General features: G+C 49.6%; 1 protein-coding gene across 1 annotated transcript; it reads right to left on the bottom strand.

Moving 5' to 3' along the window:
- Nucleotides 1-25,533, bottom strand: DEUP1 (deuterosome assembly protein 1). Its single transcript, XM_056115212.1, has 13 exons — nucleotides 25,505-25,533; nucleotides 23,799-23,970; nucleotides 22,730-22,825; nucleotides 16,616-16,750; nucleotides 15,811-15,924; nucleotides 12,326-12,568; nucleotides 11,134-11,279; nucleotides 9,602-9,707; nucleotides 8,839-9,021; nucleotides 8,045-8,128; nucleotides 3,719-3,912; nucleotides 1,035-1,125; nucleotides 1-317 (listed from the first exon to the last, which is right to left on the bottom strand). The coding sequence occupies exons 1-13, from the start codon at nucleotides 25,531-25,533 to the stop codon at nucleotides 141-143; spliced, it is 1,770 nt and encodes a 589-aa protein (XP_055971187.1). The 3' UTR covers nucleotides 1-140.
- Nucleotides 25,534-26,210: the final 677 nt, after the last annotated feature.

The raw sequence follows: 26,210 nt of genomic DNA, 5'->3' as shown, positions 1-26,210 counted from the left end.
TTGCTATTCTCTAGCTGCCTTACAGAAATGATTTACTCACAAAAACATCAGAATTTGTTTCATTTGGTTGGCTTTATAAATATTTGGCCAGAGCTTTTTTTTCTTAGGGTGGGGGAAGCAAATAAAAAATGTTGAAAAGCTCAGATGTGTCTATTTTGCTTTAGCTTGGTGTATTTATTAAGAGTGAATTCTGTGTGTCTTTGCAGTTCATCGATGTGTGTATTGAGAAGTTTCTCAAGCTCTCGCGCTCGCCTTTCTTCCTCCAGAAGGAAATGCTGTGTGGCCAGAGAGGCTGGGAAGGCGATCTCAGGGGGAGACTAGAGACAAACAGGGAGAGAAAGAAACCCAGGTGGGGACACAGCCGTTTCCGGGCGCCGCACCCTGATACGGCCAGACCTGCAGCTCTTGCTGACAAGGAGGGTCCTAAGCTGGGGAAACCAACTCCCCCCCCCCCCCCCCGAGAAATGTCTGGAGAGGAAACTGGAGTCTGGCTGCAATGCCAGCCAGGCCCAGGGTTCCTGTTGAGCCTGTCTGAGGCGTGCTCTGTGCACTGGCAAAGCAATGATTGTGTCTGGAAACAGGAACTCAATAGGGCTCGGACTGGGGCTGGGGCACTTATGCTGTGGGTAGGCACTTGTGTTGCATGCAGCGTCCCCGTCCTACCCAGCACCACGATGGTGCCAGAGCCCTGAGCGCCTCTGGTGTGGGCCCCCAGCAACAACAACAACAAAGGCATGTGTGGGACTGAGTTACTGCTTGGCCCCTTTGTGAGCCCATCTTGTGCTGTCCACCTGAGGCGTGAGTTTCTGCATGTATGCCCACTCTTATGGGCCCAACAGCGTGTCACTGACTTTGGAGGGTCTGGGTGAACCTGGGAGTCAGAGACAGGGCAGACTCCCTCAGACCCAAGGGCTGGTTTCCTGCTGATACAGGCCAGCTCCCCCGCCCTCCTCGAAGGACTGTGCTGAGACCGCTGCCACCTGAGACCGCTGCCAGCACTGCCAGCCCCCAGAGGCCAAGCACAGGCCACTTACCAGGGAGAAGCAGGCGTCCTCACCGCTCATGTCCTTGCACGGGAACGGCAGAGGGGACAGTGGAGGCGTGGCACTCCTGTTGGGGCTAAGTCTACAAGAGAAGGGACAGAAGTTGCTGCTCCCTGAGCACTGGAGCTTGGGCTTCACTGGAACAACCCAAGGCACCAGGCACCAGCTTCCTGATGAGTCATTCTAGTCCGCTCGGGAGATTCGTGAGCCTGACCTGGGCTCCACCCTGCAGGACAGCCTTTGGCCCCGCTGGTCGGCTCTGCTGCCAGATGGGATCTACCCATCCTGGCCTCGACATTTATCACTCCACTACTTAACTGAACAACATAAAATGGGCCTGAGAAAAGTCTCACCAACAGTGAAGACCACTGCCACTGGGCTGCCAGCCTCGTTCTGCATTCCTGACCTCACTTCACCTTTCTCAAGAACCACACTTCTGGGGGCCGGAGGATAGTACTTAGGACACTAATCTTATGCACAGCTGACCCGTGTTCAATCTCCAGAACCCTATATGGTCCCCCTGAGTCCCACCAAGAGTGAAGCTTGAGCACGGAGCCAGGAGTGAGCCCTGCTAGGTGTGGCACCCCAAAAGTATTTCTTCTTTCTAGTAATTCAAATTCTTTATAGATAGCAACTATTTCCAATGGCTTCAATACTCTAAGTTTACACAGTTCAAAAACATTCACATTATTCTTCCTGTTTCTGTGCAAAGCTCATTAGGCTTGCCCTTGCGTAGCCCTTCTCTAAGATACGTATACACACAGCAATGACAGTTGGGAGGCGCCTGTGAATCACGACAGAAAGCACAGCATTCTTTTACGTATGTTTACTTATCTCGAGCCATAGCTTCCTCAAGGCCTTTCTCCCAAGCCCTGGTCACCATGGAAACTAAGCTGCACAGCGAGCTGAGGTTCTGGGCGCGTAATGTGCAGGGAGACAATGGACGGTCCAGTGGGCAGCAGGACAGAGGGGAGGGTGTCTGCTTTGCACATGGCTGACCTGGGTTTGTTTCCCAGCACCCTATAGCATCCCCCGAGTACTGCCAGTGATCCCTGAGTGCGGAGCCAGGTGTGACCCCAAACAAAAACACCAAAGAACAATGAAGATGAAGTTAACAGTAACACCAAACAATAATGATGGCAAATGCCTCAGATCCTGCAGGCGCATACGCAGGAGGGAGGGTTGGCTGTATGGGAACACCAGACTTCTCAACACAGCAGGAGAAAGGGGACGCAGAAGCGACTTTGGGATCTCCCTGCACTCTCAGCCATCCAGGGATGGCAGGAAAAGCATTGTCGGTCCTGAAGTATCTGAACCATTTTCTCAATGACCCATTTGGATTTTGTAGTATGGATAGAATTTTCCATTTCACTCTGGGACCACACCTGGCAACACTCAGGGTCTACTCCTGACTCTGTCCTCAGGGATCACTCCTGGAAAGGCTTGGGGACCATCTTGGGTGCCAGGGGTCAAAGCCAGGTCTCCTGCATTCCTCAGAAAACCCCGTGATGATCTTTGTCCATCAGGAGAAACTGAGGGACACAGTGTGGTTCAATGGATGCCAGTCTCTGTGAGCAGAGTCGAGGGTCCCTAGGAAATCACAGCTTCTGAGCAGGCCCTGGGGAGTCCAGGCAGTGGGGTCTGGCCTGAACACGCACAGCACACAGGGTCACATTACAGCCTGTTTGCTGAGCAGATTCCAAGTCGAAAACCAATGGGAAATCGTTCTCACTCCACAAATATTTTTACTGACTTGAATAAATTAGTTTACTCTTTTCGGGGGAGGGGAGCATACTGGCAGTACTCAGGGTATATTTCTGGCTTGGTGCTCAGGGATCACTCTTGACGAGCTGGGGAGACCATCTGGGATGCTAAGGATTGGACCTTTGTGGGCCTTGTCAGGCAAACACCCCACCCACTGCACTATCTCTGCAGTCCCTAAATTAGTTTACTCTCATGCTGAAATAGTGACTTAGCTCTAAACTGAAGATCTGAAAGCATGTGAGTCCTCCCTCAGGAAACCTCGAGGGCGGCCCGCAGCCCCATGGGGGAGCCTGAACAATGACATCAGACTCACGCCCATGTGTGGCCCGCTCACACCAGCGCCGACTCTGTGACACACCAGATTCTTAGAAGGGGCAGCACAGACACCTCCAGATTTATGTGGTGCCCACTGCCCTCTTCTCAAGAAGAGGTGACTTAGTGACCCCCAAGAGATCTACTGTCTTCATGTGAACAGAGTGACCCCAGAGGGCTGCTCTTGTCCCTCCAGATCAGCCCGGTGCCACAGACTGGCAACACCCTCCTGCACCACAGTGAGGTGAGTGAAACCTCACGGGATCCTCAGCCCAGTTACTTTATTTTTCATTTTCACTGTTTGGTTTTTGGCTCACACCCAGAAGTCCTCAGTTTACTCCTGGCTCTGTGTTCAAGGATCACATCTGGTGGGGTTCAGTGGACCACATGGGATGCCAGGGATTGAACCCAGGTCGGCCATGTGCCAAGAAGGTGTCCTCCCTGCTGTGCTGGATCTTGGCCCTTAACTTTCTAGTTTAAAAGCATCCACAGGCTTTCGCATGAAACAATGCACCCACACTGGGTCACCTCACAGAACGGTCCACTTTGCAATGAACACACAGTTAAGTGCAATGTCCGTGGGCACAAAAGTGACATACCTGTTCTCGTTCTTGTCCATTCTGGCATGTCTGGGGTACGTACAGTATCCCGCTTCTTCATAGGTGTTCTGGGGAGCCCACGCCGGGTTCCCAGAGGCATGGAGCTTCGCGAGGTCATGCCGGAGTCTTTCATTTTCACTTTCCAGCTTGTTAAGAGTTGGATGCCCTGAGTGACTCCCGCTGAAGTCCATCCTCTAGAGAACAGAACAGCGGCTGTGAGAAGATGCTTCTCGGCCATACGGGTCTTGTGGTCTGGCCCTTAGTTCGGGTTGGTGATGTGCCTCCTGCAGCCCCTTCCCACAGCCCCTCCTCACAGCAGAGTGTGCGCAGGGCCACTGCCCTGGGAAGCCGCTCTGGTTACTCAGAAATGATCTACCTTGGAGACATTTCACCTTTCTAGAAGGGGAAAGACAGATTATTTTGAGAAGATCCAAATACTACATATTTTTTGGATTTTGTTTTTGTTTTTTGCTTTTTTTGGGTAGCACCCGGTGATGCTCAGGGGTTACTCCTGGCTCTGCACTCAGGAATTACTCCTGGCAGTGCTCAAGGAACCGTATGGGATGTTGGGGATCGAACCCAGGTTGGCTATGTGCAAGGCGAATGCCCTACCCACTGTACTATAGCTCTGGCCCCCACATATATCAATGATTATTGTCACTGTTGTAACTATTGTCAGAAAATTTCAGCACCAATTAATCATATGTTTACTTCAACCGTTCCAATTATTTCAGAATGGATTAACCAGTTATGGGCTGTATTAACACATAATATTTTTCAAGAAATCTTTAACTATCGAGTGCTAAAAGCTAATAGAAGAGCTTTACAGTTTTTTGTTTCTGTTTTTGAGTCACACCCTGTGGTGCTCGGGGCCAACTCCTAGTTCTGTGCAGGGATCACTCCTTGTGGGCTCGGGGGACCAGACAGTGAACTACCATGTGTGAAAGGCATCCAGCAAGTGGATCTGTGTAAAATTATGCTGCTGCAACAAAGAACTCAATGTGCACTGATGCCTGGGTCCTGCTGGACCCAGGACTTTCCGGACGGGATAAGGCATGGGCTGCCTCTCAAGCACAGTGGCGCGTTCTTGTGGACATCCGTGCCTCTGACTAAGCAGGAGGGCCTAGACATGTGAGGACATGAGCACCGCCCCATACCACACCATGTACAGGAGAAACTGGAAAAACTGAGCTTCACATTCATCAATTTTTATCTCTTTTTTTTGGGGGGGGTCACACTCGGTGGTGTACAGGGGTTACTCCTGACTCTGCACTCAGGAACTACTCCTGGTGGTACTTGAGGAATGCTGGGAATCGAACCCAGGTCAGTCGCGTGCAAGACAAATGCCCTACCCGCTGTACTATCGTTCCAGCCCCATCTATTTTTATCTCTCTCTCTCTTTTTTTTTTGCTTTTTTTGGTCACACCCAGCAATGCACAGGGGTTACTCCTGGCTTTGCACTCAGGAATTACTCCCGGTGGTGCTCAGGGGACCATATGGGATGCTGGGAATTGAACCCAGGTCAGCTGTGTGCAATGCAAACACCCTGCCCACTGTGCTATCGCTCCAGCCCCTATTTTTATCTCTTATAAAAATTTTTCTCATATAAATTTTTTTTGGCTTTTTTTGCTCAGGGGTTATGCCTGGCTCTGCCCTCAGGAATTACTCCTGGTGGTGCTCAGGGGATCATAAAGGGTGCCAGGAATTTAACCTAGGTCAGCCACATGCAAGGCAAAATGCCTACCCGCTGTACTATCACTCAGGCTCTCACATAAAATTTTAATTGGGTTGCCATTTTATACAAAATCACACTGTTACTGTCCTCCCGTTGTTCATCAATTTGCTTGAGTGGGCCCAGGAACGTCTCCATTGTGACAATTGTTACTGTGTTTGGCATATCGAATACGCCACAGGGAGCTTGCCAGGTTTTGCCGTGCCAGCGAGATACTCTCGGTAGCTTGCTGGGTTCTCCGAGAGGGGCGGAGGAATCGAACTCGGGTCGGCCATGTTGGAGTGATAGCACAGCGGGCAGAGCGTTTGCCTTGCATACAAAATCACAATTTAAATAAATTAATGACTGATGAAAAATGTAAAAGCCTTTAAAGAAAATATAAGAAACTAGAAACTGTCTAGAAGTTAGAAGAATCATTTGCGGATGACATTCAGAAACTATGAATAAAAAGGTATACACATTTGACAAATACAAGTTAAGATTTTTTTTTTTTTTTGCTTTTGGGCTAACCCCAGTAGTGCTCAGTGCTTAGAACAAGCAATGCACTCTTTAGAAAAGTGCTGTTATAAACTGACAAGAGAAAGTCATCGAAGCAGAAAAGTGGAGAAGGTCTGTATTTGCATTAGCCCACACTGCCAATACTATTGGCTAAGTGTGGTCAGAGTGGTCAATCAATGCACCCCTGAGAAGCCCTGAGAGAGCACCAAGGGCTCGGGCACCTGCCAGAAAGGAGGGAGCAGCCAGGGCTCCTGACAGCAGCCATCGGAGTGCAGAACAAAGTGCTGAGATTAGCACAAGCTAATTAGCACTAATCCCACAAGCAGCTGAATCCCCAAACCCCTCCCAAACATAAGGAAAGAATGCTCTTTACTGTGGTAGGTAGTCATTTGAACAAAGGTCCAGAAAGTTTGGAGCAAATGATGATTCGATTGACTGGGAAATCTCAGCTGAATAAAGGTTGATACATTTACATTAGTAGGCATTCCACAGAATGAAGGGCCTGTCTGCCATAAGGACGCGCACAGGAAAGAGACACGCAGACAGTGAGATCCAGTTCTGAAGCACTGAAGCCCCTAAATGAACACCTGACTCCATACATGATCTACGTAAATGCACGTGTTCAACACTGGAGCGATAGCAGAGCGGGCAGAGCGTTTGCCTTGAAATACCATGTCCATCAGAATGCAATTTATTTAAAATGATATATATTCTAGATGAATACAAATTCATTTTTCCTGCACTGCACTGTAGCACTGTCCTCCCGTTGTTCATCGATTTGCTCGAGCGGGCCCAGTAACGTCTCCATTGTGAGACTTGTTGTTACTGTGTTTGGCATATCGAACACATCATGGGTAGCTTGCCAGGCTTTGCCGTGCAGGTGAGATACTCTCAGTAGCTTGCTGGGCTCTCTGAGAGGGGTGGAGGAATTGAACCTGGGTCTCCTGGTTCGGCCGTGTGCAAGGCAAACACCATACTTGCTGTGCTATCGCTCCAGCCCTAATTTCTAGCCCTAATTTATTTTTCCTAACTTCTGGGAAACATACAACGGTGTTTCCTAAGGCATTAGGAAAAATAAAAAGGAGTTTCTCCACAGAGTCAGAGAGCCACTGGCCACAGGTGGGGAGGCAGCCCCAGTTGTGGGAAGGGGCCCAGCCAGTGGAGAGGAAACCCTTTAGGTCTGGGGTCGCAAGTCCAAACTGGGGCCGGACCAGGACGGGGGTGACTAGCTTCTTCTGTATCCATCTTTATGTTTTAGTTCTTGAATGAACAAGCCCAGATCCCCACGGGGGAGAGAATGCAGGTCCCTGGGAGTTTGGGTGGAAGGTTTTGCAACAATAACCCCCCAGTCCCGGTGGGCACTCCTACTTCCAGAGGCAGTGGGTCTCAGGGGCCAGGTGGCAAGCGAGCAGGCACTTCACTTACCTGTGTCCACATCTTCCTGAGCTCTGGCTCCACATCAGCAGAGGGTCCCACTCATCCCTCCTGAGGCTGACCTGGGGCCCGAGAACCCTGGAGTGTCGGACAGCGGGGCTGGGTAAGGAGGGCCATTGAGGCCTGACCATAGGGCCTCAAATAAAGGTCCCCCAGCTCCAGTTCATTCCATGGTCGAGGAAACCAAGGTCAAAACAGGTGGGCAAAGTGTCCCTCCTGTGGAGAGGGGAAGCCTGGAACTCTTTCGGAGCAGGTAAATGCTAACAAGTGACAAGGCATTTCGCTACGTTCTCACGTTCAAGGCTGAAAGGCCTGGGCTGAGTCATGGGCTAGAAGCAGAGGCGGGCACAGCCAGCGCTCACGGCTCTCACTGTGAGTGGACGCTGGGTGCTACTGCAGGGACAGCAAGGCCCCCAACCAGCCAGACCCAAACCAAACCAGGGTGAGGGACCATTTACTCTGAGGGGCAGCAGAGGAAGGCGAGGTGGGAGGGAGGAACTCGGAGGTGAGGGCAGGTCAAAGCAGGGAGGCACAGGTTTGAGGAGATGATCAGAGCTGGGTCGGGGCCATGAAAAGAACAGAGGTGAGAAGGGAAAGGCAGATGCCCAGCACAGCCAGTGCCCCAACGCCCTCCTGGCTCGACCACTCCCCCAGCACATTACCAGGAGCCGCCCGGTGTCCAAGTCGCCCATCATTCCCTTCATGTGCGTGCTTTCCATCCTGGTCGCTCGGTGCGTATCCAACACCTGAGGGAGGTAAGAGCTGTGTGGGGATTGAGTAAGAGCTCAACCCTGCAGGGGGGTGGTTCCAGCGCGGCGGGTAACGCTGCTGGGCATGAGCAGTGTAAACCAGGTGCCCTCTCACGGCATGGAGCCCAGCTGGCTTGTTTGTTTAGGAGCCAGAACTAAAGGTCACGCACATAGTCACGGGGCTGTGTTGGTACCTGTACAACACGAGTCCCACCCTCTTTTTTGTCTTCTGTTCATTAGGGGCACACTGGGAAGTCTTCAGGGCCTGCCACAGTGCCGGGACCAGGCAGACATGGCCACTATGGGCGCTGCCCCTCCTCTGTCCTGTCTCTCTGGGGATCACACTGGACATGAGGGGTGCTGGTGAGGGGACTGCAGGCAGCTGCCTTGCCACTGACCTGTGCTCAGGCCCCCAAAGGAAATCTTGGTTTTGTTTTGGGGCCACCCCTGAAAGTGCTCAGGCATGCCTCCTGGCTCTGTGCTCTGGGATCACTCCTGGAGAACTCAGGGGAACAATTCACCGGAGGCCAGGGCTTGGATCTGGCCAGCTGCTTGCCATGCACGAGCCCTTCCTGCTCCCCTCTCTCCCCAGCCGCCAAAGTCAGGCTTTTTAGGGAAGAATTTCATAGCAGCAAATGGGAAACTTTGTGACTTTCCCGCTGCCTCTTCTGGACCAGGTGACCGCAGGTGGGAGCAACGGAGCACACCTGCTGCTTGGCCAGCATCTTCTCCTTGATCTCCAGCTCAGCCTTGAGCTGCCTCTCCAACAGTGCTGCCTTCTTCATGACCATGGCGATGGTGAGCTCCTTCTGCTGCAGCTCCTCCGTGAGTGCCGAGATCTCGGCCCGCATGCGCTCCGGCTCCTCCTCAGGGTATAGCCGGCTTCTGGTCTGCAGCACAGGGGCCCTTTGCAGTCGCACCCACCCCCACGCTGCACTCCAACCCCCCACACTGGAGCAGTCTTGGGGGTGCGCGTGAAACATCTCTCCCCAGAGCCATGGTTTCTCCTCCGCCCAATCTCTGCTCTGTTGTCTGTCTCCAGGGGATACGCACCATCACTGACTGCTACGTGCAGCTTGGCCCTGCCCCCACCCAAATGAGTGGCACACCAAATAGCCTGGCCTGTGGCCACCACCTGGAAGCGGCATGTCCACTCCTGACCTCCCAAGGACCTTGCTCTGGAGAACGTTTCTGCCTTGAGGTCTGGACAGAGCCCCCAGGTCGGTGCACGCTTAGAGCCCAGGTCTGCCCAGTGGTGCTGGGGACAACCCGAGCACCAACTCGGGACTGGCCTCCACGCACCGCGGGGTCTGGTCCAAACCAAAAGAAAAGTGCTTTTTTCTTTGTGGTAAGACACTTAATGTGAAAGCACCTCTGCCAGCAATTTGCAAGCGCTAGGTGAAATGCAGAAGAGAAGTTTGGAAGCAGTTTCCTCTCCCATCTGTGAGTGAGGGGTCAGCGTTCTCCTACCGTGCTTGAGTCTTTCTCTCGACTCTGTGGATCTGGGAGCACTGAGATCAGCTCCTTCTTTTTCTTTTCTGGGCTGTTAACAGAAGGGGAATAAGACGATTCAAATCTACAAATTAAAATGAGTAAAAATTATGTTCAACTGGATCTGTCATTATGCTTTTGTTGTTACTTCAGACCACTGTATGCTGCAGAAATAGGCCATGGCTTTGTTGAAAAAAAAATTACTGAGAGCAGATATTTTCTTCTGGGTAGCAATTAATGGGGGATGGAGCGATAGCACAGGGAGTAGGGCATTTGCCTTGCATGCAGCAGATCTGGGTTTGATTCCTCCGCCCCTCTCAGAGAGCCAGGCAAGCTACCGAGAGTATCCCACCTGCATGCCAGAGCCTGGCAAGGTCCCGTGGCGCATTCAATATGCCAAAACCAGTAACAACAAGTCTCACAATGGAGATGTTACTAGTGCCCACTCGAGCAAATAGATGAACAATGGGAGGACAGTGCTACAGTGCTACAGCAAGTAATGGGGGAATTTCAACTATATATTTAAAATTGTTTGAATACTGAGTTTGCTACATAGGTATAATTCTTGGATAAGCAGAAGAGGCAGCTTCCAATAATAAAATGATATGATAACCTGCTTAAAAAAGGAAATTCAGGGCTGGAGTGATAGTTTGGGAGGTCGTTTGCCTTACATACAGCTGACCTAAGTTCGATCCTTGGCATTCCATATTGTCCCCTGAGCACTGCCAGGAGTGAGCCCTGAGCATCGCTGGGAGTGACCACAAAAGAAACACAAAATAAAACAAATAACAACAATGAAAAAAAGGAAATTCAGCTGACTTACTCAGCTTCTTGGAAATGGCATTTCTGGAGACATCCGAGGGGACCAACTACTGCTCAAGAGGGATCCAAAGTGATTGGCCCTGACAGCCCAGCTGGAGAGCGGGTCACATCTCTGCTCTTCACAGTGGGTCAACAGAATGAGCAGCGACCATATAAGGATGCCAGCGGGGAAAGCAGAGACTAGTGCCCAGAGCACAATTCCCAAAGAGAGCCAGAGAAGTGCCCGGAAATGCTCACTTCCACAGCAGGCCAGCCAGGGAGATTCACCTAGTAGGCCACATCACCAAAAGGTGCCCAGGGGAGAAAACACTCGTTTCCGAACTGGACCCAAGATATCAGCCAGTCTGGGAGTTCTGAAGAATTTATGTGGTTACAACATCCTATTTCCAAGAACTTCTGAACAGATTCCAAAATAAAAACACTTATGGGTCCAGAGAGAGAGCACAGTGGGTAAGACATTTGCCCTGCACATGGCTGACCTATGTTCAATCCCCAGCACTCCACATGGACCCTAAAAACTGCCAGGAGAGACCCTGAACACAGAGCCAGGAGTAAGCCCTGAGCGAGGCTGAATATGTCACCAGCCCCCAAACAACAACAACAAAAGCCTTAAACCACATGAAGAAAATCAAACCCAGGAATGACAGACAGATGACTGCTCACAGGTGAGGCTGGAACAAAGTGCATACCTTCTCTTAGTTTCCTGTGCATTCTGACACTCTCCGAGCTTCAGTAACTCTCTGTGCAGCTGCAACCGCTCCATTTCCACAACCCTCAGGAGATCATCGCGGGACTGCAACTCGCTTTTCACCTCCGAGAGTCCTGCTTCCATGGCCTAAATGAAAATGAGACATTTCAGTGCTCATATTTGGGAATCTGGATAAAAAAAAATCTATCAACTGATCAGTCTGAAACTAGTCTAGTTTTAGACCGACTGGATTTTTAGACCTTTCAGATGAGGTCTGAAATGAAAAATGAAAAGAAACATGAAACAGGTTTGCAACTATAAAGACTAGTCAATGAGATGTTAGCACAGCCTAATATTTCTCCCAAGTAAAGAAGTCACAGTAGAGTCATACCCAGGGTCACACCTAAAGATGTCACACCAGGGTCATAACTAGGGTCACACTCAGGATCACAACCAGGGTCACACCGAGAGTTCACTTCTAGGGTCCCTGCTTTGTCAGTGTGTCACTAGAACATCCTACCCCAAGGCTGCCAGAGATATTTTGCCCGAAAGAGATGGAATGTCTGTAGGAAGAGGAAAAGACACAGGTTGTGGCAAGGAATTTGCGATTCCTTTCCGTGGATAAGGAATGCTTATGCAGGGGAGAAAGGGCTGCCAGCTAACTTTGATGAGTGCTGTTTAGCATCACCATGTGGAAAGAGAGACACTGAAAAACGAAAAGATTCTTTGATTAAGGCAAGTAATGTTTGGACAATTCACCAATCCCAGCAGCCAAGGGGGAAATTTTCTGAAGCACATACACACAGCAAAGTTACTCATGAGCAGGGAGGGGTGAAAGGGGTTGCCTGAGGCCTTTCATGGAGGGTCTGAACCCTATGTGCTGTCACCAGCCCTGGTCCTACACTCTCTGGTCACTGCAGGACCTGGGGTGCTAGAACTACTTACAAAGAGACGTCACAAACAGAAGTCACACAGCAATAGAAAGTTCACTTTCAAAGTCACATATCTGTGAGTCCTCACACAACTTACAGGCAATATCACTGCAAATACACACTGGGACCTAAGACTGGTCCCTGGCACCACCCTGGGGACCCATCTCCTGTGGGACTCAAGTACCACAGGGACCCTCAAGCACTTCTGGGGAGGTTACTCCAAGTCCCCTAATCCACCCCCCTCAAAATAATCATCTTCACCTGACACTGTCTTTGGTACATTTTCAGTTCTTGTAAGAGCCTTTGATTTTCATCCTGTAACTTATTCCTGCTGAACGCAATCTCGCTCACAGCTGACTTTAACTTCTCGATAATGAACTCGTCTTTTTCGCTGGCATCGAAGCTGGGCTCTGTCTCACAGATCATCTGAGGGATTTCAGAGTTGCAGCCCTCCGGGAACTGCTTCTTGCCATTTATTTGGGTCTGGAAATTTTGTGCCTGTTTCTGAGAAATGTGAAAACTCCAAATTAAATGGCACTGTCATACTTAAGCTGGCATAAATCAAAGAGTAATAGAGAAGAATTAGGAGAAATATTTTTAAATACGTTAATAGATAAGAAAGCTTCATCCTTTGTGTTTATTCTGGAATCTCAATTTTAGATGGCATAAAGGGAAAGTATGTTGTGTAAGCTCAGAGCATAGGTGTAGACTAAGAAAGTTTTATTACCCAAGAAGAAAGTTTAGAAGCTATCTCAAGAAGAAAATTATGGAGTCACTTGATAATATGTAGTTGCAAATGTCTGTTGGGGCTAAAAAATCAAGATAAGCAAAAAATAGTTTTAAAATTAGTTTGTAGGGGCTGGAGCGATAGCACAGCGGGCAGGGCGTTTGCCTTGCACGCAGCCAACATGGCTGACACAGGTTCAATTCCCAGCATCCCATATGGTCCCCCGAGCACCGCCAGGAGCAATTCCTGAGTGCATTAGCCAGGAGTAACCCCTGAGCATCGCCGGGTGTGACCCAAAAAGCAAAAAAAAAAAATATTAGTTTGTGAAAAAAAAATTGCCAACATACATAACAAAGGGTAATCATCTCTTGTCTGCAAAATGTCTATGCCTGGATAAGAAAAAAGAGTAGACACAAGAGAAAGAAGAAACAGAGGAGAAGCTCAGAGGCACAAAGAGCCCTAAAAGCAGCAAAGCCAAGCTCAGTGCCCGCTGGGAACAGTCTGGGTGGGTGGAGCCCACTTGGCCAGGGCCCAGTCTGTCTGGGGAAGTGACCCCACCTGACCCGGAAGTGCTCTGCTAGTGTTTGTGAGGATCTAAACGGACATCCTCTGGCACAGCAATTCTATCTAGGCTTTTACCTACCAAAGGGAAGGAGTAAAATTAAAGAAGTATTTATCGTATTGAAGCAGCAAAAAACTACATGTAAAATGAGCTTTAATCAACGATTGAAAGAATCATGCCATATACATTTCCTATATGCTACAGTATAGCGTATTTATACCTTTGAAGAAATATTATGCAGAACTAGGTAAAAGTTTTATATATGATTTGAAAGGCTTTGTTTGTTTGTTTGTTTTGTTTTGTTTTTAAATTTTTTTATTAGTGAAACTCCATGTGGTACAGTTGTTGACCTTACAAGTTCTTGTACTTGGGTTTCAGTCATACAATGATCAAGTACCCATCCCTCCACTAGTGCCCATTCTCCACCACCAATGATCCCAGTAACCCTCCCACCCCTCCCGTACCCCCACCCCATCCCTTTTGTTCTTTCTCTCCTTTTGGTTGCTAAGGTTTGCAAAAGAGGCATTGAGTGGCAAACATGTTCAGTCTATTGAAAGGTTTTTTGATGGCTTAAGAAAAGCACATTTAAAAAGGGAAGTTAAAAATTTTTAAAGGGAAGTTTACAATTTTCACACAAACTCAGTTTATATGTTTCTATAAATAAATGAAAAAAATCTGGAAAGACAAATACCTAGTTGTTAACAGCACTCAAATACAATGGGTGAGTGGGGTAGGTTTGAGACCATTAATTTTCCTTTGTAGTGCTGAGTTCAGCAAACATGCAGCAATGTCCTACCATTGTTCATCATTGGCTAAAGGGCACAAGTAATGTCTCCATTGCGAGACTTGTTGTTACTGTTTTTGGCATATGAATACTCCACAAGGAGCTTTTCAGGCTCTGCCTTTTGGGTGGGATACTCTCGGTAGCTTGCCCGGCTCTCTGAGAGGGGCAGAAAAATCTAACCCGGTCAGCTGCGTGCAAGGCAAACGCCCTACCTGCTGTACCATCGCTCCAGCAAACATGTATAACATATAATTCAGGCAACAATAAAAAATGAAAATTAAGTATGTCCATCAAAACTGTAGCTTGTCACTGGTGTCAGTAAGCTCCACATTCCAGGCCTGACTGTGCAGGCCACTGGTTCAGGGAGGAGGCATCCTCCCTCCGGTGCCCCAAGCTCAACCCATGCCCTTCTCATGGTCTCCACTTCTCCTGCATCACTCACTGCAGAGCCCAGTCAGGTAGCTTGGCTTCCATCGAAGCCCTGCCCGCTTCTTCCTGCTCCACAGAGGCACGGTCATTTGGGGTTGTCATCCTTCCTGACCCACTGAGGCCCTTGTGCATCCAAACTGCAGCCAATTGCAGGGCTTCCTCTTCTCTCACGGCTGAGGGGTGCTGCTTGGTTGCTAGGCAGCAGAGTGCTGTCCGATCCTACCTCACCATGCCTTTAAGGCTGGTTACAAACCTGTGACCGGCTCTCTAGGCTAATCAAAGACACTCCCCACATACACACACACACCACAGGGACCACAGACAGCCCCCCACCCATAAACCTTGCAGGGACCCCATATAGCCCCCCACATATATACCCTGCAGGGACCCCAGACAGCCCCCCACCCATAAATCCTGCAGGGACCCCAGACAGCCCCCCACATACATACCCTGCAGGGACCCCAGACAGTCCCCCACCCATAAACCCTGCAGGGACCCCAGACAGTCCCCCACCCATAAACCCTGCAGGGACCTCTGACAGCCCCCCCACATACACATCCTGCAGGGACCCCAGACAACCCCCCCAGCTCCTCCTGAATCAGCTTTTGGCTCCTGTCTCAGTGCTCATGTTTGCCTGCTGTCCGCAGGGGACCAGCTCCACTCTCCACCGACTGGACATTTCCTGCTTAATGCAGCTGTGCGTTTCCTTCACTCTTTTGAGTTTTTTTTTAATTTATTTTATTATTATTGTTATTATTTTTGCTTTGGGTCACACCCAGCAATGCTCAGGGATTACTCCTGGCTCTGCACTCAGGAATTCCTCCTGGCGGTGCTGGGGGACCATATGGGATGCTGGGAATCGAACCTGGCTCGGCGGTGTGCAAGGCAAACGCCCTACCCGCTGTGCTATCACTCCAACCCCCACTCTTTTGAGTTCTAAAGGGATTGTGGTGCCTCTCACTAGCTACTGCATCCTGGCTGTTAGGCATTGAGGAGAGGTGCCCAGCAATCTCAGATTCTGACTAGTAACAAATAGAGACACAGACACAGACACACAGACACACAGACACACACACACACACACACACACACACACAAAACCCAGACACAGACGCAAAACCTGTTATTGAATGAGTTCAGGAGAGTGAACCTAGCCCAGGCCTGCCAGCCCCTTGACCCTGCTCAGTGCCAGGGTTAGTAGTCACCCTCAGACCCTAACCAGAGAACAGCAGTAGCTAATGTACCTGAAATTGATCACACTTCTCAGACAACAATTTCTGCTGTGCATCTACAGAAACCAGATGTGACTGGTACAGTATCTCTTGCTTATCCCATTCTCTGGACTTTGCTCTAAATTCCTTTAAAAGAAAGTGGAGGGACAAACAGGAAACATTTCAATTAAAGCTATCTTAGAGAAAACGTTTGAGAAGGAGATGAGGGGCCTGGAAACCCACGCCAGGCTGGCTGCACAGGAGGGAAGAGAAGGGACGACAGGACGAACGGCAGGGCCTGGCGGGGCCTGGCAGAATGAAGGGGAGAGGCAATGGGGCTGGGGAGAAGGGAAGCTGACACAGGCTGCAGGTGGGGACCCCTGGGGGCAGCCTGAGGTCTCCTGAGCAGAGGATGGGACAGAGCCTGTGGGAAGTGCAGGGGCACAGGGGAGAACCCAGCTGGAACAGGGGCATAGAACGGATGTGTCCACCACACAGGAAGCGTGTTCAGAGAACCACACTACGTTTGTGAAGAACCCAAACTGCAAGTCCTATTTTAATGATGACTGTGGTGTTCAGTGGGAGTTACTAATAGCCTTTATCATGGTCATTTGATTTCCAGATGTCAGCTGAGTTTTTGGCTCTCAAAAAAACTGCTGATATGCATAAAAGATGCCCAAACTGCTTTGACTCACTATGTGCCCACAGGAATGTCACTGAGAGGGCAGGCTCAATGCTTGGCCAGAAGTGGGTGGCACTGGAGTCTGTGGCAGAGAGAAGCCCCGGCACCTGGGTAAGGCTCCCGGACACCCAGGGGAAGTACAGAAACACAGCTCACCTCTAACTTCTGGTTCAAGTTGCTTGGTTCAAAGGGAATGTCTTCTTTGAGGTGTGGTACCTCTCTTCTCCGAAATCTGCTTTGTCTCATCTGGTGTAATCTCAGTTTTTCAAAGCTACTAGTTAGCGTGGAAAACTGTAAACAATGAAGAATGCTAACATTTTATTATAATTGGTTGTTTCTAACTCAAGTTCACTGCAGTTCTCATCTGTGTACTCCTTTGGAAATCTAACTAAATGCAGTAAATCATTTTAATTAGTGAGGATAGAGTTGGTTATTAAAACTAAATTATTAAATCTAAACATAACTCAGCTCTCATGTAAATTTGGGACATCATTAACTACACAGTAGAATAATTACTCACATAATCAATGTTTGTTCAGTTATGTTTTAGCCATTCTTGAGCAAAGTTATCATTTTTTTTTAAAAAAGCAAGGCTTTTTTTCTACTTAGTGCCATCTTCTGTTGCCATTCTTAATTTCAGTAATGAATAAGATAATCAGACTTTATTCAACAAAGATTACAAATAACATACTATACTTAGTCATGTTGCAATGTCTGATTTAATTTGAATCTCAACATTTATTTGTCCCTACTTACCAATAATTCTTTCATAGCTTATACTCTAATTATACAGATTGAAAACAGCACAGACTATCAATTCTGTGAGGAAATTTCTATATAGGTGCTCACAGCACGTATATTTCTGCTTTTACTTTTGAGTTTTCAGTCCAAAAATACTGAAAACTGTTTTACCATGCCACAGGACTCTGCGCCAGGCTGTTTTCACTCAGGGTGTCCCAGAGTGGGTCAAGTGAGAGCCCCCCTGCCCCCAAGGGACCCAGCCCCGGCAGCTGACCTCCACTACACAACCACCGCCACGCTCTAGGCTGCTTTCCGGACCACGCAACACATCATAAGACACTTCCTACCCATTTCCCATAATTACTACACCATATTTGATGGGGTTCAGACAGTAGGCAACAAATCATAGGGAGAAATTTATATATATGTGTATATATATATATATATATATATATATATATATATATATATATATGCTCTCGGAGAGCCCGGCAAACTACCAAGAGTATCCCACCTGCACGGACAGAGCCTCACAAGCTCCCTGTGGCATATTCCATTGCCAAAAACAGTAATAAGTCTCATTCCCCTGACCCTGAAAGAGCCTCCAATCACTGGGAAAAGACAAGTAAGAAGAGGCTGCTAAAATCTCAGGGCTAGGAGGGATAGAGACGTTACTGGCGCCTGCTTGAGTACATGGATGAACAACAGGATGACATTGATACAGTGACAGTGATACAGTGATACTTTTAAGTTTGAAAAGAATCACAGATTCAGTAACAAAGATACCAACAAGGAGGTCTGGGCATGTTCCCCTGCCCCCAGCCCTCCACGGCTCTCATCTCCTTCACCTGGGGGACCGAAGTGGCCAAAGCTGACCATTGTCGACAGAGACCTCTTGCCATCACGTGAGTCTCATATGCAGATTCATGAGGCACAGTTGAGGCAGCAGAAGCACTGTCCCCAGGGCCACCCCTCAGCCCCCGCCCTCACTACCTCATTTTCCATCTCCTCGTTTAGCACTACTGAAATTTATAACATTTGGAGAATGCTGTAAAATAGAATCATGGAGTCATACTTAAATGACCCTTGCTGGGTCCTCTTGAGACCCAGGCACATATCAAGAGCTAATTCCTTTTTATCGCCCACTGCTATTCCACAGGCTGGCACACTGTCAGTCTGTTTAACCATTCACATATTCCAGCACTCTGGCTGTTCCCCGTTTCTGGCTAATACAAAGTTATGAACAGCTGTGTTTATTTTATCTGCTAGTAATTTGGCACTCTGCTTTCTCTCTATATTTATCCTCATAGAATTTTTTGACTGACACAGAATTCAACCACTCTTTAAAGGATATCATTCTGGGCAGGGTGGGGTGGGGGGATGGGGGTTGGGAGGGATACTGGGACCCGTGGTGGTGGAAAATGGGCACTGGTGGAGGGATGGGTATTTGATCATTGTATAATTGAAACCCAAGCACAAAAATTTGTAAGTCTACATCTGTACCTCATGGTGTTTCACTAATAAAAATTAAATTAAAAAAATAAAAAATAAAGGATATTAATCTGGGGCTGGAGTGATAGCACAGTGGGTAGGACATGCGGCCGACCTGGGTTCAATTCCCAGCATCCCATATGGTCCCCCAAACACTGCTACGAGTGATTCCTGAGTGCATGAGCCAGGAGTAACCCCTGTGCATCGCTGGGTGTGACCCAAAAAGCAAAAAAAAAAAAAAAAAAAAAAAAAGGATATCATTCATTGGTCCTTGGCATATTCACCAAGTTGCCAGAGCCCTATTATCTGAGCTCACAGTATTTCCATCCTCTCCAAAAGAAGCCTCAAGCTTATTAGCAATGGCTGTACATGCATGCACTGGCCCGGCTGCCACAGACCTACAGATGTGCTTCTGTTGAGTCAAACAGAGCCTGGCTTCCCTCACTTCGCTTCTCCACCTGAGCATAGCCAGGACTTCCCTTTCTGGGAGGGCTGAGCCACCATGGAGAGAGCACTTGCGGATTTTCTGATGAAGGTGCTTTCTCCCTTTAGGCAGGTTCCTCTTTGATTTGTTTGGGTCACACCTGGCGATGCTCAAGCAATGCTCTAGGCTCTGTGCTCAAGGGTGATGCTCAGGACCAGACGGGATGCCAGGGATCGAACCCGGACCACGCACATGCAAGGCAAGTGTCCTACACTCTGTGATACTACTCCAGTCCTTTGGTTGGTTCTTTACACCTCTCCCTTCTCTTTGGGGCATGGAGCGGTGCCAGGACCCAACCTAGGGCCTCATACATGTAAGACAAGTGCCTGACCACAGAGTCACACTCCTGGCCCCATCTTTTCAGTTTTTGTGATATTATCTTTTGAAGCACTATCACTATCACACTATCACCCCATTGTTCATCAATTTGCTCGAGCGGGCACCAGTAACATCTCCATTCATCCCTGTCATGTGCTAGTGTAGCCCGATGGCATATTGGGGGCTCTTTCAGGGTCAGGGGAATGAGGACCATCATTGTTACTGTTTTGGGCATATTAAGTGCGCCACGGGTAGCTTGCCAGGCTCCGCCATGCAGGCGGGATACTCTCGGTAGCTTGCCAGGCTCTCCGAGAGGCAGCCTCTAATCAGCTTTACAGATTTTTGAGGCACAAAAATCTTTAAATTTTTATGAAATCAAATTTTCTGATTTTTCTTACAATTTTGGTACCACATCTTAAGAAACCAGGGTCCAGTCCAAGGCCATGAAGATTTACTGCAGGGACCAGGTGTGTTGCAAATGGTCAAGCAACTGCCTTGGGTGTGTGAGTTCGTGTCTGAGTCCCACCAAGTACCCAAGCACCACCAGGCACGGCCAGACCCTGTTCAGGTGTGGTCCTGGAGAACCACACACCCACCTCACCCCATCAAGCACACTGTGAGGACAAAAACAAAAGCAAGAACAAAAAGGGATTCACTCTTACTCTCTCTGAAGAGACAGATTTCTCATCTGGCTCCTAGTTGCAAGGTATATTTTCATTTGCAACTTACCACACAGTTAAATTTAAAGTGAGTTTATAGAACACAGTACATAGTTGGGTGATTTTACTTTTGCATTTACTCTGCCAATCTTCCTTTGAGGTTATTTGAACATATTAAAGAACTTAATTCTGATTCACTGGAAATGTCTTTGCAGGTGTCTCTGAACAGCATTTGTAGTTGCTGCTTGAGGCATTATATCATATACAAATAACGCATCCCGTCTACTGCTGATATTTTGCCAGTTTAAGCTAAGTGTAGAAATTTTAATTCTCTTTATGCTCTTTATGCTTCCCCATTTACAACATAAAAAGGCTCTCCCGTTGATCGTCGATTTGCTCGAGCAGGCCCAGTAACGTCCCCATTGGAGACTTTGTTGTTACTGTATCTGGCATATCGAATACTCTCGGTAGCCTGCCGGGCTCTCGGAGAGGGGCGGAGGAATCGAACTCGGGTCGGCCATGTTGGCCGCTTGTAAGGCGAACGCCCTACCCGCTGTGCTATCGCTCCATTGTCAAATATCCTCAGACACTGAGTCACTAGGTACTGTTACAGTATAGCTCAGCTGCCTCAGTTTAGAAAACTGAGAGAAATGATTGATGTTTTTACTCTTTCCAGCGTTTCTTTAAATTCCTCCTGGATGACTCAAGAGAACTTATACATTGTTTCCTTTTCTTCTAAGAGAACTTCCTTCACTTTTTTTTCTGGATAGGTTATTTGTGGCACTCAGTTTTCCTTCCTGGGAGAAAGTTCTGATTTCACCTTCTCTCCTGAGGGCATTGTCACTGGGCAAAGAACTCTGCGTTGCCAAGACAGCTCTCCACCTTCCTGAACTTGAACTCTGATTTGTCTTAGTACTACATTCTTTTTTTGGGGTGGGAGTGGGGTGTTTTCTGCTGAGCCACATTATGGGCTTCAGGGGCTGTTCTCTGCTCAGGGAACCATATGGGAGTCAAGGTGAGCACCACCTCACCTCCTCCTCACCTCCTCCTCCCCACCACCTCACCTCCCTCTCACCTCCTTCTCACCACCTCACTTTCCCCTCATCTCCTCTTCCTCCCCACCTCCCCTCCCCCTCACACCTCCTCCTGCCCACCTCACCTCCTTCTCCTTCCCACCTCTTTCTCACCACCTCACCTCCTCCTAACCTCTTCCTCCTACCCACCTCCCTCCCCCCCTCCCCCTCACCTTCTCCTCATCTCCTCACCTTCTTTACCACCTCCCCTCCCCCTCACCTCCTCCTCCTCCCCATCTCACCTCCCCCTCAACTCTTCCTCCTCACCACCTTACCTCCTCAACTTCTTGATTCGGTAATGAATTCTTTGGGTTTGTCACCTTTGAGTTCAGTAAGCTTTTTTTTTTTTTTGCTTTTTTGGGTCACACCCGGCAATGCACAGGGGTTATTCCTAGCTTTACATTCAGGAGTTACTCCTGGCCGTGCTCAGGGGACCATATGGGATGCTGGGGATCGAACCCGGGTCAGCTTTGTGCAAGGCAAACGCCCTACCTGCTGTGCTATCACTCCAGCACCAAGTTCAGTAAGCCTTTTAAATGTATAAGTTCACATCTTGTGTCAAGTTCCTGGAACTTTCAGAAGATATTTTTTTGAAATCTTATAGGTTTTTTTGGGGGGGGATAGGGGGCAGGCATACCTGGCAGCTCTAAAGGCTAATTCCTGGCTTTGAGCTCAAGGATCATTCCTGGTAGGGCTCAGGCCATGTGGGGTGCTGGAGATGGAACCTGGTTGGCCGGTGAAAAGCAAGTGCCTCCCTGCTATACTATCACTCTGGCTCCCCTAATTCACTGCTGAACATTTCTCATCCTCCTCTCCCCTCCTCATCTCCTGGGGTCCTGGTGACAAATCTGAACTCCTGGTCAGAAGGTGTTCCAGAAACTTAATATTCAAGGTCTTTAAGATGAAACCCTTGTATGACCAAAGGAACAAGGTCAAACCAACCGATCTAGTCACTGACTAAGCAAGAACCAGCGTCTAACTCGAGTCTGCAATGCCCAAATCATGACAGAATGTGAGTACTCAGAGGGAGAGACTCTGCTGACCACACAGTGAAGAAATGGAGGGAGAAAGGAGAAATAAGTTAGAGTTCCTGAGGTCTCACAGGCAGAAGATGCTGCCCTGTGTCAAAGTCCCACTGTGGCAACATCAAAAAAACCAGTTTTAACAGTGACCTCTTTAATTGTAACCAACTTCCTTAACTGTCGGAGAAAAAAGGATAGCCTTTTAGTGACCAAGGAAAGGTTGTTCCTGCTGTGGTTCATGCAGCTAATTCCCATTATCCCAACATTCAGAAGGAGGGATTGCCACACACAGCTCCTGGGGTACCAGCCAGGGGAGCCTGTGGTCCGCTCTGGAGAGCAACTCCAGCTACCACATGTGAGCCACCCAGGGCCCCAGTGGCTAGGTGAAAACCTGGATCTAAAAGGCCTTTGCAGAGAGGCTAGTGACGGCCCGCAAGTGACCCTGAGTGTGTGCTTGGCCACAAGCTGCGGCGTCTCCTTACTTGCGCTCTGAGGCTCTGCAGCTGTCCTTCGTAATTCTGAGTCATTGCTAAGTTGCATTTTTCCAGACTGTCCAACTTCTGTCGAAGCAACCCCACCTGCAAGAGGAAAAAAATTATATAGGTTTTTTTTTAAGGTTTTTCTTTTTTAACAAAACCAGAAACTATGGAAATGAGGAGCACCAATTCACACAAATCAAGGGCAGATTCTGTGTCCCTGATGGAGTGGCCCAGGGCTCACACCAGACACTAGTGCTGTGAGCTCTGCCCACGGGTGGGCTGAGGAGAGCCTCATGCCCCAGCAGCCACGGTTCAGTGCCGGGGTGGGGAGTCACAGCAAGGTGACTACTGACCACTCACCGGCCCTAACACTCCACATCTGGCTGCGGGTTTAGTCAACACCAACTTTCTGGGCATCCCAGCACCATGACTAGGTGTGCTGATGCTTCTGTCTCTGTCTCATGCCTCCTTGCCTCCACGGGTCAGTGGACTCTGCTGGCATCTACTGGGCACTCAGGACATTCTGAGAGAGGCCTTGTAGCCCTGGCTTACAGAGCCTGCTCAGACCTAGGCCCATCTCTGCGTGGGAGCTGAGCTCTACAGTGTGGGCAGGGACCCAGTCGCATGTGGGAAACTCTCACACTTCCCCCAGAGAAGCGGCTGCAGATGCCAAGCCCAGTGGGGAGAGCACCTGGTTCCCCTGGCCTGCCCTGGCTGCCAAGTAGCCACACTTGCACACCTCAGCTGAGGCATTCTCGCTCATTTTGAGCCGACTGGAGAGAAGCGTTGCTCTGGTCTGTGCCCCAACTACTCGCTTTGCCAAGCATGACAGAGGTTGCACAGCCCTGGAACTCTGAGGGAGGGACACAGGGTGCCCAGGCCAGTCTGCGGCAGCACATATGTGCGGGCGCACAGGCCCTGGTGGCGACTGTCTTGAAAGGGCGGGTGTGGCCCCGTGGGCTGCCACTAAGGTCACTGCCGTGCCCGATAAAGTCTGTCTAGGCAAGGCCAGGGGATAACGCTGTCCACGGTGCTCTGCCAGATCAACGAGGTGGCAACGTAGCTTCAGTACCTCCTGCCCTTTCTGATCCAGGCAAGTCTGTGCATTTGCCAACTCTTGATCCCGAAGATCCAATCGTGTCTCCAGAGCTCGCATTTTCCTTTCCCAGTCCAGTTTTTTGTTGCTTACCATGATATCAATTTGTTCCATTAACTCCTGAAGCTCAGCCTCACAAGGAGAAGTTCTGGCAATTGTAGAAAAGTACAATTATAAAGGGAACAGTGGAGGCACTTATTGCCTGCTCTACACAGGGGGGTCATGGTTCCTCAGACAACTGCTGGATGCGAGAAGCCCGAAAGCCAGAAGTTGATTTTCTCAGTCAAACTAGAAGCTCTAGGCAAAGAGGAAACACACAGGAGGTTTCCGGGCCATACAGCAGCACCAAGCTTTCCCTCAGTGAGGTGAGGGTGGGTACACACACATCGGCTTGTGCATGGGAGCCCTTGAGGGAAACAGGGATACTGCATGGGAATGAAATCGCAGGAAGGGAAGTTTCCTCCCAAGTCAGCCAGGCAGACAGACAGAGTTTTCAGGGTGCGTTAGCTTCAGGGAAAGTCAAACATGTCACGTGGTGAGGTTGGCCTGTGCCCTGCCTCTGCCTTCCTGTCCATGCATGCCTCAGCCCCACTGGAGGCACACTCCTTCCCAGGGTGCCACCTGGGCTCTGCCTGTGGGCTCCACTGGAAGTGGACCTGGTTCTGTGATGCCCGTGGCAGAGGGACCCACTGGCTCACACTTTCATCTGAATCAGACATGGATCCACTCCATCAACTACACTGTGGCAGAAAGCTGCTGGTTCTCCAGTACCACTCGTTCACGCTCTCTGCCGGAGAGCCTCTAAGCTAAAGGCGGTCCCCATCAGAGGCCCCATTTTCCAGTATTCTTGAAGCTCATGGGGGGCCCATACTGGCATTTGGGTTCCAGCCCATGGAAAGTGAACAGAAGTGAGACTCCAACTCCTGAAGTGACCATCCTGACCATTCTTTTCCTCAACCAAGTATACCAGGGCGGGGCTGTGGTGGGTTGGGTTGAGGGGGAAACAGACACTCTGGGCCCAGCGGGAAGTCACATATATGGAGCACAGAGCTAACCCCCACCTCCACCAGCCTTGACTCGAAGGAGGCAGCTGCATCAACCCCTGATGACATGCTGGTCCCGAGCTAAGGACCTGACATGGTGTTGCCCATGGTGGATGGGCAGTGGTTGGTGTTTGTTCTGCAGCTGCCAGCAGGCAGATAGCAGAGCTGCCCTGTGACCTCCTGTCCATACCATGGTCTGAGAATCACCGCAGTGGAGAGTGAACGGTATCCAAATGATGGTGCAGGACACCCCCCTGAGTGCCCCCCTCACTGGCCAGGAGCCCCTGGAGCGCAGGAAGGGAGGTTGTGCATGGTGCAGATGGTTCCACAGAAAGGAAGTGGGTTTCCTGGATAAGAGATTCCTGAACTCTGGGAGGACACCCAGTCCTCACTGCCACATGAGATGCTGGATCTGCTCTGAGCCCACGGCAAAGTGTGCAGCCTCACGGCTGAGTGGGGGGACGAAGTGGGGCCCTGGCAGGGAGAAGGGGACACTGCCTGGAGCCCCCACCCCAGGCGAGCTCACAGTCAACCAGACATGCTTGAGCACAGCCACATGGGGGAGTGTCCACTATCCCCATTCACACACCCAAGCATCCATCCCCGGGCCCCAGGTCCCAGAAACCACATGACACTGACCCGGCTGTGTTACTGGCTGGATTCTCCATGTCAGAAAAGTGCTATCTCCAGTTTCTAGTTCTTGATTTTTCAGTCTGTTGGGATGGGAAAGGAAGCAGAAAATGCTCCTATCATTAGCCTGTGAAACAATCCACAGCCTTAGAATTCTTGCTACTAGAAAAGTACTTGGTATGAGCTTTTGAGTCTAGTAGCTTATGGTTCTGCAAAATGTAGCAACCTGTGTGCTTTGAGGACCCAGCTGGCTGGGATGGGCCCAGTGTGCCTTCAGCAGGAGATGGGGACTCTTAGGGCTCCCTCACTTCTGCCAAGTGCCCAGTACTCTGAGGCAGTGCTGTGTTCCAGCCCAAGGCTCCAAGGCCCAAAGAAAGGGCTGCCTGCCCTGAGCCAACCTTTGGCCATTTCTCATGGGCTCAAAAGTGAAAACATCATTAGATTTAGTAGAAAAAGGCAAAAAGGTGCTTAGTGGAACCCTCAGACTTGGTCCCTGGGCACCTGTCCCATCCCCCCATGACAACAAGGGCTGACCCGGTTTAGGGCAGCGAGGCCAAAGCAGCCGAGAACCACCAATCTTCCCAGGAAACCAGTGTGGGGCCCAGCGCACACTGCCGGGCCTTTGACACGCCCACCCTCCCTGGCCTCAATGTCAGGGAAACTGAGGCTCAGGTCCAAAGTTACAGTGACCAGAACTCTGGCCAGCCGACTCGGA

The sequence above is a fragment of the Sorex fumeus genome, unplaced genomic scaffold (genome assembly GCF_029834395.1).
Source record: "Sorex fumeus unplaced genomic scaffold, SorFum_2.1 ptg000028l, whole genome shotgun sequence".
Taxonomy (NCBI): domain Eukaryota; kingdom Metazoa; phylum Chordata; class Mammalia; order Eulipotyphla; family Soricidae; genus Sorex; species Sorex fumeus.
The sequence above is the reverse complement of the archived record's forward strand: the minus strand, read 5'-3'. Positions and strand labels throughout refer to the sequence as shown.

What these genes read in the sequence shown, in the direction of transcription:
- DEUP1 (XM_056115212.1), bottom strand. Translation starts at nt 25,533, where the DNA reads ATGGAGAATCCAGCCAGTAACACAGCCGG. An exon ending in AGAAGTGTGATCAATTTCAG is followed by an intron (nt 12,569 to 15,810) that starts GTACATTAGCTA and finishes CACATTTCTCAG; the next exon opens with AAACAGGCACAAAATTTCCA. An exon ending in GAGAGAAAGACTCAAGCACG is followed by an intron (nt 9,022 to 9,601) that starts GTAGGAGAACGC and finishes CCTGTGCTGCAG; the next exon opens with ACCAGAAGCCGGCTATACCC.